At 39.6% G+C, this 15,126-nt stretch overlaps 1 protein-coding gene across 6 annotated transcripts in view; it reads right to left on the bottom strand.

The window, feature by feature from the left end:
• The window catches only part of cacna2d1 (calcium voltage-gated channel auxiliary subunit alpha2delta 1), a 77,233-nt gene extending 63,250 nt beyond the window's left edge, over positions 1-13,983 (bottom strand). For 3 of the 6 annotated variants that reach the window (XM_088079869.1, XM_088079870.1, XM_088079873.1), the window contains exons 1-3: positions 13,609-13,982; positions 7,682-7,763; positions 7,341-7,457 (exon numbers count right to left, since the gene is read on the bottom strand). In XM_088079869.1, the coding sequence (XP_087935995.1) occupies positions 7,341-7,457; positions 7,682-7,763; positions 13,609-13,697 (288 nt within the window). In that variant the 5' untranslated portion in view covers positions 13,698-13,982. Of the gene's footprint in view, positions 1-7,340; positions 7,458-7,681; positions 7,764-13,608 lie in introns of all 6 variants that reach the window. The other 3 variants (XM_042496300.2, XM_088079872.1, XM_088079871.1) reach the window with 2 other exon arrangements.
• Positions 13,984-15,126: the final 1,143 nt, after the last annotated feature.

Here is a 15,126-nt window from a genome sequence, read left to right as displayed (position 1 = left end):
TGAGCCACTTTCATGTATGGACCTAAATCTGATACAGGTCTGAGATTCTATGCAATATGACCTTGGTCTGAATAGTCATATATAAGAATTCACGCGACTTTAACGTCACTGTAGATCGACATTTGTGACAAACCTGCGTTGGCAGGAGTCACTCAGTTTCCTTGAAGCCATTCATGTCACAATTTCACCAGTCTTGGCTCTTCTTGAGCATCCACACTCAACTCTGCACAGTAGTAGTAGCCATTACTCCACAAAAAATCATGATTCAAAAAAACTTTCTCTCTTTCTCCTCATCCTCATTATCATCTGCTCAGGCATTTGTGGGCCTCCACCGCAAATCAGCTTACAAATTAAACTGGAAAAGTTGACGTTCAGTGGCCACCGTGTCAACCTTTGCACAACAACACGCTGCATGTGACGTTTTTGTTACTGTTATTTTGTGCATGTGGGTCGTTCAGGGCCATGACCAGTTCAGAATGGTATCTGATATTGGCCACGTTTAAAAAAGAAAAAAATGGATCTTAGCAATAAATCTGAATTGAGCACTAAGGCTTTCACTACGAATGTAATAATAATAAAATAATAGATAGGACTAATATAGCGCTTTTCAAGGTTCTCAAAGATGTTTTACATGAAATGCAAAAAGAAAACAAATACAAATGCAAAATTGAATACAAAATACTGAAAAATGTGTACATGGTGTGTAGCCTAACAATCATGGATACACTACCTCTGGAGGAGCGTCAGAGCTTTATTGAGTGCTACAAGTACACTCTGTATTTAGCCATTTTCTAGTGACTACAGTAGGAATGTTTGATACATACTGATTTCACAAAGAGCAGAGGAGCAGATTCTGCTGCAGCCCTGGTTTGAGAATTTCAATGGACATTTTGAAATATTTATTCTGCAGTGAAAAGAGATCATCTTTTGAAGCAACTGTAACTGACTGAACTCAAGCTTACCACGATGCAAACTCACAATATACAAACTCAACAAGATATTAACTTATAGAGTCCGGCATTCTTAAATAATAGTCATCACTTCTCGTCCATTTTTAATATGCAGATGACTGTATCCAGTAAAATGTTCCCAGTTCATAAATGACAGTTTGAAGCCCGTCATTCCAATGGTTTTCAGTAATGAACTCAACTTGCGTGCCAGTAATTATGATGCCAGTATTGGAAAAATGAAGATTTGAAAACACACACTAACACACTCATACAGCACTAGGCCACCTGTGTTCTGTAGAGTTTTAGTGGTGCTGGTTGAGGTATTACTCTAAGTAATGTTGTAGACTGGCTCATTAGTCTCTGGACAGAGCCGTTCACCCCAGGAGAAGAGAGGAAATTGCACAGACACACACATACTGTATACACACACACACACACACACACACACACACACACACACACACACACACACACACACACACACACCGGAAAGCCGACACACACACACACCTCATGCAGATTGTTCCAACAAAAGCAAACACATGGCTGCTGGTTGTTAGAAGGAGAGAGAGGTGAATGTGGACAACTGCTTGATGTCTGAGCGTGCGTGGATGTCTGTCTTCAGTGTTTTATCAGTTCGCCTTTCGTTCAGTCGGCACCATCAATAATTAAGTGTTTAATTACAGTGTACTTAGATGGCAAGACGAGGAGAGAGGGTGTGTGTGTGTGTGTGTGTGTGTGTGTGTGTGTGTGTGTGTGTGTGTGTGTGTGTGTGTGTGTGTGTGTGTGTGTTGGGGGTTTGAAGTAATTGGAGGTAGCCTCCGGCACATCACACACTTTCACTAAATGGTCAACAGCTCTTGACAAACCTTCATCCTCAGGGTAGTAGAAGTAAGTTTCGACTCAACTGACCCCTGCGCAGCTTCCATGCTTTTGTAGAAAAAGTAAACATGTCTACTTTAATGTACGGATGTATATATGTGTAGGCGTGTCTGTTGTCAGTGCCTACTGACATGGCATTTTTCTCAAAATATAGAGTTGACAAATAAAATTGTGATGCTGATTGGAGGGGACACTTAATGGATGTCACTACATTCAATTAGGGCCGGGCAATATGGACTGAGATTATATTACAATATGTTATGGCTATATCTTTTTTTTTATCATAAATTTTTTTATTATAACATTAACATGTACATGTACATATTGAAACCGAAGTCAACTGATTGCTGGGTACATTTGACTTTTTAACCCTAGGCCCCGAACCCTCCCACCCCCAAAACCCACCACACCCCACCCCTTCCACCAAACCCACATATGAGTAATATCTACATCGACAGAGCATTCTGACTTAGATAGAAGCTCTTTCAAATTTGACATCAAATTTGTCCACATTGAAATTGTGCTTGGATGTGCATCATTAACTGTTGCAGATGACAGTTCTCGGTATGAAATGTCCAAAAGACTCCCAAGCCAGTGACTGCTTGACAAATCATGGGAGGTTTCCAACGCTGAACTATAAGCTTTTTGGCTGCAGTCAGGCCTGCCAGTTTTGGCTATATCTTGATACATGATATATATGGCAACACTTTTAATCTCACCAAAAGTACTTCATCTAGAACTGGGAGACAGAGTCGAACAATACATTTTTTTTTTTTTTGTTTTACTAAATTCCCTCTTTGATGTGACAATATTGTAGCAATGACTATTGGTACTTTTATCAATAATCATCAGTAGTGTAGATATAATAACTAATTGGTTAAAGGCAAGTATTAAAAGGAAGTTATTCCTCAGGCAATCATTAGGCGTTGCAGACAGCGAAGACCGACAGCGAATAAAATCACTCTGATTGGCAGCTCAGCTCAGCGTGAGAGAAGAGAAGTGGAAGTGAGAAAAGCTAACAAAAGGCTTAAGTCAAGAGGGCGTAACATCGAAACAAACGTGTTATACAAGATGAGATTATGTTTTAAGCCACTGAGCTCTTTGGCAAAAACCTTTCGAATTTGTTTGTGTCAATGTTTGTTGACGCATGGTGAACTGTTCTTTCAACATTTAGTTTCTTTTGTTGTGTTGTACCAACTGGATATCTAGCATCCTGTTGGTCTTCCATTTTTTTCTTTTTGAATGACAAATAAAGACAAGCGCCACCTGCTGGTACAAAGAGTTATTTCCTCTCAGACGGGCGCAGAACATACGTTCCAGTTGGCCATTGCCCATTGTTCGTGTGTTCAGTGCAACTTTTTAGCCGAGATAAAGGCGACATGAGGCAACACAACTGTCAGCCTTCATCACTGCTAGTTCTTTGATGTCACTTTGGTGCGTCTGGGCTTTAAGGGTAATGGTATTGGTACTGGTATCATAACTTTTAGACTGATACTCAGCCCTGAAAGCAATAAAGCTATTTGAACCCTTATACCATTTTTTTACAACAGGCAACAGAGAAGTGATTATACTGATTATTTACTAATTACTTGGTCAGGAAGGGCAAGTCAGAGAGGGAAACGGGGAACTGGTTTGAGCTACTGTTGCCTCCATGCATGCACATCCCAGTAGGTGTGTGAGTGCTTGTGTGTAGGTGTGTGAGTGTTTCCTGTTGAGATCAAACCCCAGTATACATTGTAAAACCTTTGATAAAGCGATCTCTCCTAACAGTGTGCAGCCGAGTACTCATTAATAATGCATGCTACACTCTGCCACACACTTATTTATGGAAGCACAAGCAGACACACATAGACACACACTTGTTTCACACACCTGTGGCTAGGTAAACTGTGGCCTTTCAAAGGTCATCCATCATGCAGCGTTTGAGATCAGAAAAGGAAAGACAGAGAGAGAGAGAGAGAGAGAGAGAGAGAGAGAGAGAGAGAGAGAGAGAGGTGAAGATAGGATGAAAGTTTGAAGGCAGTTGACAGCTAAGTGAAAGTGGCTAAAGTGCCTTGGGCGATCTCCAATTATATTGACATTCAGAGTCACTCCCAACCTCATATCAAAGGATCTCAACAAGAAAAGATCTCCCAACTGTAATGAAGAGTCTCTTCCTGTATTCTGTCTGATAAACAGCCAAGTCCCTTCATTTAACTCAGATGATTGGTCAGCAAAAATCAGCTCAAAGCACAAGTAGAAAATCGACAGGGACTGGGTATGTAGAAGTTCTGGAGTTCAGTGTCACTACTATGTGATGTACACTAGAAGTCTTAAGCCTCATTCCCACTGCACAAAAAACTCAATAACTAACGCTAACATCAGGTTTTTTAATGCCCCGGTGGCTCTGATGGCAATACTACAGGGACACTTGTTAACACTAATAAAGCCGTAGCTTATAGCTATGTCAATTGATTTATTTAATCCCATAGATAACGTCAGTAAAGCAGCAACCTCTGCTTCATTCTCAGTAGATGGAAGTCAGACACCCAAGTCCAACTCATTTACCATCGCGGAAGAGGAGATGACACGAAAATAACAGCAGAATGCCACAGGGCTGTTTGCCAAGTTTCTTGTGAAAAACAGTCCTTTACTTCAGTGGAGTGGATTTGGTTTAGGTATGCTAGATAACTGCTGATAGGTGTGCTAAATTTGAAGTTTAAGCTGCCCTCATAACAATAAACATTAATTAACAAGAACTATAGTTATGTTTTGTTCTGATGATTCAGAAGTGAAGTTAAACTGAAGAGAAACCTTGCGGTTCACTTGGTTTGTGGAAGCAGGGTCGGTCAAAGAAAAAACTCCATGATAAGTCATACAGGACGGGGGACAAACCTTGCAGCCAGTTTGTGGAAATAGTTTGTCTCAGGAAATTTGAATAGCCAGTATTACATGACAAGTCATACAAATCATTGAGTTGCCCATTTTGTGTCAAAACAAAATAACTTATAACCACAAATAACCAAACCAAAAATACATATGTAATGATAATAATAATAATAGATTTCATTTGTAAGGCACTTTTGGAACAAACTTTAAAGTACAACAAGATAAAAGTATTAGCAAAAAAACTGCTAAAAACAACCAAAATAAAAGCATATTTAAAAGTCATTTTTTAAAAACCAAATGCAGCTAGAGCAACCAGCAAGAAAACTTAAACGTAGTAAGTTCTGCTTATGTAACAAATGTAACGAAGTATTAATACTTTGTTATCTTACACCACTGGTAGCACCCATCCTCTTTTGTTCAGTCTATCTGTCCGTCTTTTCATGCATCTGTCACGTCAATGCATTTGCCCTCCTTTCATATCATCCCTTCATCTATTTATCTCCCCATCCATACATTCCAAGACAGAGAATTCAATATCAGTGTGCCTTGAGGTTACTCGTAGGAGAGGATGAGACACAAAGACGCAATAAAGAGTGAGAAGTGATCGATGTCCGGAGGTTGGATGGACTGTCAGCATCAGGCTAGCTGACCCCCCCACCCACCATTTACCACCTAGTCTCAACCCTCGCAACCATCTTTCTCCTATAACTCAAATTATGCACTGAAGCCCATTCTCTCCCTGCTGCTTACGCATCTTATGGCACCAGTGCTCGGAAAAATGATAAGAACACCAGGGTGTTTACTTAACATATAAAAGACAGACACTTGGCAGGAGATGTGTTTATGGACATTCATAAATAGTCCCTCTCCATTACTAATAAGACAACAATGGTGAAGCCTTATAAAGGCAGAGTTAAGGTTCTGTGAACTCCGTCTGAATGTATAAAACAGTTCAGACTCTGGATATAGACGAGAATCTTTGACCCACTTCTGCGTAAAAAAAAAGAAAAAAAGGAAGAAAAAAGGGTGGAAACAGAGGGGGAGAAAGAGAGAACATCCCCAGGGTCAAAGCTCTCATTATCACATTGGATAGTGCAGAAGAAAGATCTCAGTCCTTGCTATCGTCCATTTTTGTTATTCCATATACAATCTATCATCAGTAAAGATCTGTTCTACACACATCACCTCACCACTGAAATGTGCACTTTAATGACCACAACATTTAGATACATGTGCCGAAGTAACAGCCTCAAGAATAGTGAACTCGGTTGCTCTGAGTGATTTCTTCCTCATATTTGTCTCCCTCACAGGAAGCCTTCAGATATGGACAAGAACGAGGGATCCTGCTGCCAGACGACCATTAAAATGTTTTGAATGTGACTTCCTCCATTTAAAGGATCAGCTCTACCAAAGCCACAGCAATCACACTTGGATAACTAGTGAGAAACCTCAGCCAGCTGAATAATTATTTAACAGATGGTGGTGTAATTGCAATTAGATGTTTTATGTTTTGGGCAATAACCAGGTTATTTAAAAACTAAATCTATTGTTTACATAATTTGACTATTATGATTCTATACTATTTTCTGATGACAACTATGATTCATTTTGATCTACAGGGGGATTGTGTCGATTTTTTAAAGAAATAATAAGCCATAAAAATATCAGAGTGAATGTATTTTTTTAAAAAAAACATTAAAAATTGCAGGAGCTTCAAAGATGATCAGATACCCAGCAGATATTTTTACTCAGCATTTCCTGTCTCTGAATACAGCAGTTATTAATCCAAAAGAATTTGTAAATGTGCCCTCTAAATACAAAATATAAGATGACAAAATTAAAAAATAGGTATGTCATTTTTTTTTTTTAAAGGACGTATTACATTTTAATACTTAAATTACAGCATTTTTGCCGTTTACAACACTATCAGAGCTGTGGTTCTCTGCAGCTGCAGCCCTCAGGCTCTGTGTTGTGGGTTCAATCCAGGTCTGTCTTTTTTTGAAGTCAAACTGCCATGAAACAACAAACAAACAACAGGAACATTTTCCAACCGAAAGTCGCTTTTTCGTACTCATTGATAGAATCGCCACAAACCCCAATAGTTACAGTTGAGCCATAAAGGGGATTAAACACATGTTTCATCAAATACACTTTAGTTACTGAATATTAGGGGTATCTATACACTTAAGTATTGGGATAATATGTTTTCTGATACTGTATCAATGAAGTAGTTTTTTTCTTGTAATATATCTTAAGCTATCTGACTGTTCCTCTCCCTCATAACATATTGCAAGTGTGAACACAAAAAACACGGGCCTATGAAACAGACACAGTCATGAAAGGCACACTGCTAGCTCCAAAATAAAAAAATTGCAGTATATCTCCTTGCATATGCATTGCTATGTATCGCAATATATCGTGCCGTAACCCGTGCATTATGATACATATCGTATCGCCATATTTTTTCAAACACACAGCCCTTTTGAATACACATATTCAAGTCTACAAAGCCTTGACAAGAAGCAGATGGAAAACCTTTTTTCTTAGGCCCTGTTAATGAAGATCTCATCCCGTACAGCTTTCAAACCAAAACAAAATTGCAAACTGACAGTTGGTTTCTCTAAGTAGAGTGAGCCTTACCTCCAAGGCAGTAGACCTCTTTCGCAGCAGCTGTTCAATTTTCCTGGCTGCTCTGGCCACCAGCTCCTCTGCGTCGTTTTGCTCCACAGTGTACAGGTGTTGGTTTCTCAGAAAAATCTAGACAGAAAGTAAGAGTAGTGAATGTGTAAAATCACAAATAATTGATGATTTAACAAATACTCACTGTCAGACATGTTTTCTTGAAACAAAATAAAACTTTTAAACAAGAAGTCTGCAACTTCTTTGATGAACTGATATATGCAATAGGACCAAAGCAGTGTTAAATTTAGATTATATACTCTTTGTATGCATGTGTGTGTGTAGCCTGTGGGTGTTTATACCTGAGTGAGGCCCTTCGCAGCTGTGGCCGTGTCTGCCAGGGTGACAAGCTCTTTCTGCATCTGATCAACCCATTCTTTAATCCTATGGGACAAAGCAATGCACACAGCCAATCTTAATCGTGACTCAGAGGTAACCAGTTTAGAAGAGACATCACAGACATTTCACAGCGCAATTAAACTGTCAATCAAGTTATCTCACATCTATCATCTAACAAGACCATCTGGACACACAACGTAAAAACAAACAAGGCCAAAGAGAATCACCCTGATAGGTCACATAAAATGTCAACCAATCAAACTTGGATCACAGGAAACAAATCCAGCGTCATCTAATCAAACACGTGTCATTGGGTGTCAACCAATACGATTACTTTCTGACAGTTCAAACATGAAGTCAACCAATCAGAAAAGTGTCAGCCAGTGTTGTGACCAGTGACAGTGATGTTAGTAGACAGGCTAGAGGTGGGTTGTGGCCAGGGCCGACGTGCTTCTCTGTATATCAAAGAGCTCAGGGGACATCAGGTCCAGCCTGCTGGAGCCACACACTGGATTATACCTTCCTCTCATCCTCCTCCAATCACCTTGTCAAACCACAATAAGCTCACAGCATGCATTATAATATACTGACATAGTAAATCACTCCATGCCTCCTGAACCGAGAGGCCGTTGATAGAGATAGGCGGGATAAGAATGACAAAGACCTCAGACATTATGCATTAAGACACGGTGCCTTGTTAGAATTATTGGACTCGTCTGGAGGTGCACCTGGTATAAGAGGTTTGCAGGGGCAAAATACTTGTGCGCATGTGGATACATTAATTCACCATATATATTGCCATGCGTGCACACACATACACAGGCACATTGAGACAGTGCCATTAATATTGTATGAGAATGATAACAAGTTGGCATAAGATACAGATGCTCTCATTACAATGCATTCACACTAACACAGACTCAGCTGCCCCCCCCATGGCAAAGAGACATATCATAGCTTACTCACATACACTGAGATAAACAGAGAAAAACAGCATACCTGGAAAATATTGCTAAAAATCAGTCACTGCAGCAGTACAATGGGTGTCATGCAAGTTACTGTATGTATGCAAAACATCTACCCTGATGCTTAATGCTAAGGTGATAAGGTGCAAACAAAAAGAGAGCAGTACAGAAGATCAAGAAGCCAGAAAAGAATAGGGAAAGATGCATCAGGGACACAAAATCCACAATGGATGGGGAAAATTCTGAACGAGTACACTTGTGGAAAAAGATGAGACACTTTGCAAGAGCGGGAATACCAAGGGGGATAGCACAGTGTGAAATTGTTTCAGAAAAGAGGGGGCAGGTGGAGATATTAGAGCAGGGTCAGCCATAATTCAGATGCTATCCCTTAATTCCCAAAGCCAGATGGTTTAGAGGTTGTGGACAACACTGCAGACTGAGGCTTGGCAGAGCTTTATGACTATGTGAAGGAAAACTGACAGAGATGTCCTGCTACTCTTCTGTATCTTAGGGTGATTTGGAGCTGATGCTAGGGTGTTTAGAGCCACCAAATGGTGTTTGGGTTTTCATCTTTCAGCTACCAACAGGTGGAAAGGAAACAGCGGTGCTGGATGCAACCAGATGATCCGCAGCCCTATAAGCAGCATGAGATTTGTGCAATGAGGTCTATCACCTGTTTAGCCCTGGGTTTGAAAAACCTGCATACACACACTAATTTTGGTGATAAAAGGGGTAATTGCAAATCTGGGTTTTTGCCATGGTTAAGTTACCTAATCAGAGTTGTCACCATAGTAGCTACTTGTCAATGGATGGAACCCATGTGTTACTCAAATTGGTCACGCCCTTAATTATGCATTACTTTAAGCCTTTATGAAATTCACTCCCATACAATTGTAATGAATGGAGGAAAACAAAACTGTTTTTTGAACCAGGCTGTAAACATTTATTTCTGCTATAAAGTCATTTGCATTTCCACAACTGGCCATTTGAGGAACTGCAGTTTTTGGCTTTTCAGTGTTGCTTCCTTTTTTCAGCCTCGGAGTTTGCTATTTAATCATATCACACTTCTTTCGTTAGCAGATGGAAGTGGGCCAAATTGTCGTGAACTTCTAGATGTTCAACTTTTCCTCTCTTTTCATGCATGTTAATCTCACAAAAACGTACAACAACACAGTTACTACACAGTAGAATACAGTCAAAAACGTATGTCGATCCACACCAACGCAGACCTTGTCATCGTTTTTCTAGCACAAGGTCATCACAATCTTTATTCACTAAACTGCCTTCTGGCACCATACCTGTCACAAATATTTTAGGTTCGTGTTCTAACGTAGAAAATATAAAATCAGTCATGTAAAAATAAGCACAACCACTCATAGTCCACTCCTATACACTGTTTAAAATATACAGAAACTATTTAAAACTTGAATTTCAAAACTTATATATTATGTCAAATACCAACACAAACATTTTTACCAAGTATAAAATATGCGGCTCTTACAAAAAGTTCTCTCTTCCCCTTTCTTCTCTTCACTAAAAATTCTCTTCTCTTGATCCTCTCCTCTGCTATGCCCCGCCCTTCCCTGTCCCCAAATCTTCTAAAAGCAAACCGATTGTAAGGTATTTTAGTGGACCTTGGACCCCTAAGCTCTTAAAGTCTGAAGCATTGACAAGTCAATCGTGAGTTAGAGTTTATGTGTATGTGTTTGTCTGTGCGTGTGTTTGTGTTTGTGCTTCCAGGGACTTGACATTCAGAGAAGCAGAGGGCCGTCTCTCCGGAGTTTAGCTCCTGTGAAATCTACTGCTACCAGTGCAAATCTCTATAACAAAAACTCCCAGGTGCTGACAAATGGATGAGACAGCCCAGGCTGTGGTGCAGAATGTGGACAATGTGTTCTTCTGCACGTCCAATATGGATGACATGGACTTGTTTTTATCTCCAAAATCTATTTGGAATATTGTGGCTTCATGAGCGCATCTCATCCACAGACTAGTTCATCCTCAAGCCCACAACACTGAATCCCTTGTATGTGCATTTTCTTTGACTGTGTGTGTAAATACCAAACACTGCAATGTGCACACAAATAAGTCTGTGATGCGCTCAGCCCGCTCATTATAAACTGTAACGGACCATAAAATAGAAAGTTCTGCCACCACTCCCCAAAGCCGTACGCCTGTTGCTCTATTTGAATATTTGCAGGCCAATCCCCTTGTTAAATTGGCCCTCAACGATCACATGTATTATCTATAGGTGTGGAAAATCTCCACACATTAAACGCACATCCTTAAATCATGCATTTCTAACCATCCCTTGAGGTTCAAACCTCGTTTAGCGGTGATGCTTTGTAAATGCCATAAGGTGAGGCCTGCTCTCAGCCCGTCACGGTTGATCTATGTGAAGAGATCACTGCCTGCATGAAGTCAATCTCATTTCAGCTCTTTCCATACGAACACAAATGCCTATTATAGTACTACCATCACGCTGTTATCACACATATAAAGTAAGCTGCTTTCAATGGCTAAAATAAGGCGATTCAGAGATGCCTGGACGCTAATAAAGTTGTTGTTAAGCTGAGGTAGCTAATTTTTTTCTGCTCTGGTTGCTGGGCTTTGATTACTGCAGCCTCTGGTACAACGCTGGATAATTAAACACGCACACACAAACGCACATACAAATGGCAACTGGGTCAGACACTGCCCTACATTGTTTTTCAGACACAGGAAGAGCAAATGAGAGCGAACCAGAAAGAGAGGCGGAGAGACAATACAAGAAAAAAGAGGCAGATGTTGTGATGCCATCACTTTGGCACTAGATAGAGTAATGAGCTGGTCCACAGTGTGTATCTCTGTGGGCGGCTGTGTTAGACTACAGTCTAATTACACATCATTACAGAGGCAAAGACAGAAGTCCAGACAGCCAAGCGGACTGAGGCATGGAAACGCTGACAGTGATGCACCAAAACAACCCGCTGTGTGCTGCTCATGCTCTGTAGCTTGTACACCAACACTCAAGTGGCCAATTCAGTCCTTCTTTGGCCTGTAAAGCACCTCAATACGAAATGGAGGACTTTGGATCAAGCTCTGACAGCCCAGCACCCCGCGCATTTCTTGCAACAATTACCAGTGTCAATTTGCAAACGCCATCGGCTTGTTGGTGATTTGACTCTGAAATACTGCCACAGTCAACATGAGTTTATCTGTACAAACTCACAAAATAAAAAGCCCACATGAAATGGTATTTGTCCCATTCTTGTTTTCATTCACTTTGAAACGTTGCTCTAGACGTCTGAGGCAGTGCAAAATGTTTTGTCTCCAGAGTGGTTACTGGAACAACAGAGATATTTACTGTAGGATCACAGCAAGGCAGAAAAACATCTGGCTTCAGTTTGAAAAACTACTCTAAACAATCATTATTCTCTTCTCCGTTCACGTGATCAGTGTAATCCAGAAGAGTGCACTTGATAACCAGAGCCAATTAATTTTCTCTTTTTTTGGCTCATTTTCTGTATGTTTGATGCAGTGCCTTTAAAAAGAATGATATTCCGTTTCTGATACCACAGGGGAAAAGTGACATTAAGGGCTTTTTAAAGATAAAGGCTACAGCACAACAACGGCAACTTTTCTTTTCTAGCTTAGCGGCAGAAAACAGCAGAATAAAAGAAAGCTTTTTAGTTTCACTAAGCTGCCACTCCCTCTTTTAAAAGAGACAACAAAATAATGTCCTAAATAAATAAAAGTAAAGGTATTTATTTGTAATGTGCATTAATAAATGTAAGTAAACTCACCAAAAGTTATACACATAAAATCAAATTCTACTATTTTCAGCCAAAGACATTAACGAATCTCAAACAACAGATAAATGTCAATGTGGTTCTATGTGTCACTACCACTTGTAGTGCTTTAAAAATTATTTTCCAGTCCTTACATTTCATATCTTGTTCCTTTTTTTGTCTTGTTTGTTTGTTTTTTGTCTTTCTCTTGCTGATGTGAATAAAGACATCTTTTAAACTGTATGCTTTATTTCTTTGTTCTTTTGCTTTTCTTGTATTTTAGGAAGCCTTCTGTAACACTTTGATTAAGTGGACTATAGATGAAAAATAGCCTCTTGGCTAATTCTGGCATTTTTTTATACCTTGTGTATTTACAAATGTATGCTTTCCCTTCTAAAATAAACCTAAATCTATTCCGATGCTGTTAGAGTTTCATGCATGGGTTAGTTGTTAACACAGAGTGCTGATTTCTCATTTATTTACTCAAAATCTTCAATTACGATTGAATTTGCCTTCAATTTATAGGGTCACAGAATGACTGATTGGGCCAAACATGCTGTTGGGTGGCTCTTTGTGAGGACAATGCGAACACCCTGCATGTGAATTGGATTTCAATATAACTTTGCATATAATGAGCGGTCTACATGCAAAGGAACAAAAAAAAAGTCAAATCACTGTGATTTTGCAAATGAATAATGTTTTTTTTTCCACATTTGTGCAGGAGACCGGGGAATGAATACGCTACAAGACTAAGACAAACTCGTTAGGACCACAGACAATGGCCAACTTTTGTCATTTTCCATAAAGAAACAGGACCAGGTGAAGCTACTGTAACTCCTCAACAACTTCATGGAGGAACTGTCACGGAGCTCCGCGGCCACAGACATCCACCGGCGACAAACTGCTGATTACTGTAACCGACATTAATCACCACCTGGAGGCGAGCAGCCAGAGGAAAGCTGAAATACTGTCTCCCTCCAAGATGACCACTGGTGCATGAATGAAACGACCTGCCCACCCCACTCTCACACCCACGAGCCAGCACACCGCGAGTGGCTCATTAAATATCACACTTGTCCCTAAACGACGCGCACTTGAAACAAGGAGTCTGCAAACATCAACTGCTCGAAACGGGATTACAGAGACTGTACTTACATGAGCTGTGTCGGAAACTGCGATGCCAAAGACCCGTCCTGCCATAACAGGAGCAGAAACACCCAGGCTCGCACCCTGCAGGTATCCATTGTAAAAAATAAAATAAAAAAAGCGAGGGGGGAGATTCCCCGACGCGCGTCGACACCAAATGTGCTCCGCTCCCCTTCGCCGCCGATGAATGGTGAACGTTGTTCAGGAGCAGCGTGAGTGGCAGACTGTCGCTCCCGCACAGATTAACGATCCCTGACACCTCTAATCTGATCAGCCGGCCATCCGGCGCTCTAACAGGTACTGAAACTGGATCTGTGCCTCCCTCTGTCTCCCTGCCTCTCTCTCTCTCCCTGTGTCTCTCCCTCTCACACACCCACTTGTCCCCCCACTCCTTTTCAATCTAGTGGAAAAAAAAAATCACATATGCTCCTCTTATCTTTATTATCTGCTTTAAATTCAAGGGTTTATTCCTTTATTGCCATTCTTCCTGCTTCAGCTCCTTTATCTAAATCTCCTCTGCTTTTACATATGGTTATTTCTTTTACTTTTAATTTTATCATCTTAATTCTCTTTTGGGGATTTTAATTATTGATGAAATTGCATTTTTCTCTCGCTTCGTGGGTTTCTGATATAAATAAAGACTATCATCATCATCATTATTATCATCATCGAAATTAAAAAAATTAAAAAATATTGATAAACATTAACTATCTAAATCTAAAAAGTGTGGCTTTTATGTAATGTCTTAGTATCACTAATACTACTACTACTTTATGATTTATACTATAAGATACATTTTCAAAGATACATTTTTGTGTATTTCATATGTTGTATTTGTTTTTGTTTTTTTAATTAAACTGTAAAGCACTTTGATTTTGTTTCATAGGTAGTGTGATTGATTATCTTTATCGTTATTATTGTAATTGTTGTTGTTGTTAGGGATGCACTATAATATCGGCACATCATCAGTATCGGCAGATATTCGCTTTAAAATATAAAATCAGATTGGACCAACATAATGATTTCTGCCGGTATTACAAGCCGTTTTTTTTTTTTTTTTTTTAATTGACAAAGTGAACATGTGCAAAACATCAGCCCTAAATTGAAGTAATTTTCTTGTTTTGTGCAATAAATTAATATTACATACACTGAAAAGCATTGTATTTCATGTCTCCATCTGCTGGTGGGCCATATGATGTTAATTCAATATCCATATGGGTAGCAGTTATTGGTAAATGTGAAATCATGTATCGGCATATTGGATATCTGCAAAAAATCCAATATCGTGCATCCCTAATTATTATCGTTATCATTATTATTATTATCAGGAATGCACCATAATATCGGCACATCATTAGCAGATGATTGGCTTTACAATGAAATATCTGAATCAGCCAACACGCTGATTTATACCGGTTTCACAAACTGTTTTTTGTTTTTGTGGACATAGTGAACGTGTGCAAAACATCGATTTTTAAGGATATTTCAACTGAATTTTTTTTCTGGTCCAAAAAGCATCCACCTTTG

The sequence above is a fragment of the Plectropomus leopardus genome, chromosome 7 (genome assembly GCF_026936395.1).
Source record: "Plectropomus leopardus strain MGB_pleo_1.0 chromosome 7, ASM2693639v1, whole genome shotgun sequence".
NCBI classification, from domain to species: domain Eukaryota; kingdom Metazoa; phylum Chordata; class Actinopteri; order Perciformes; family Serranidae; genus Plectropomus; species Plectropomus leopardus.
This window is presented reverse-complemented; position numbering and strand designations above follow the sequence as displayed.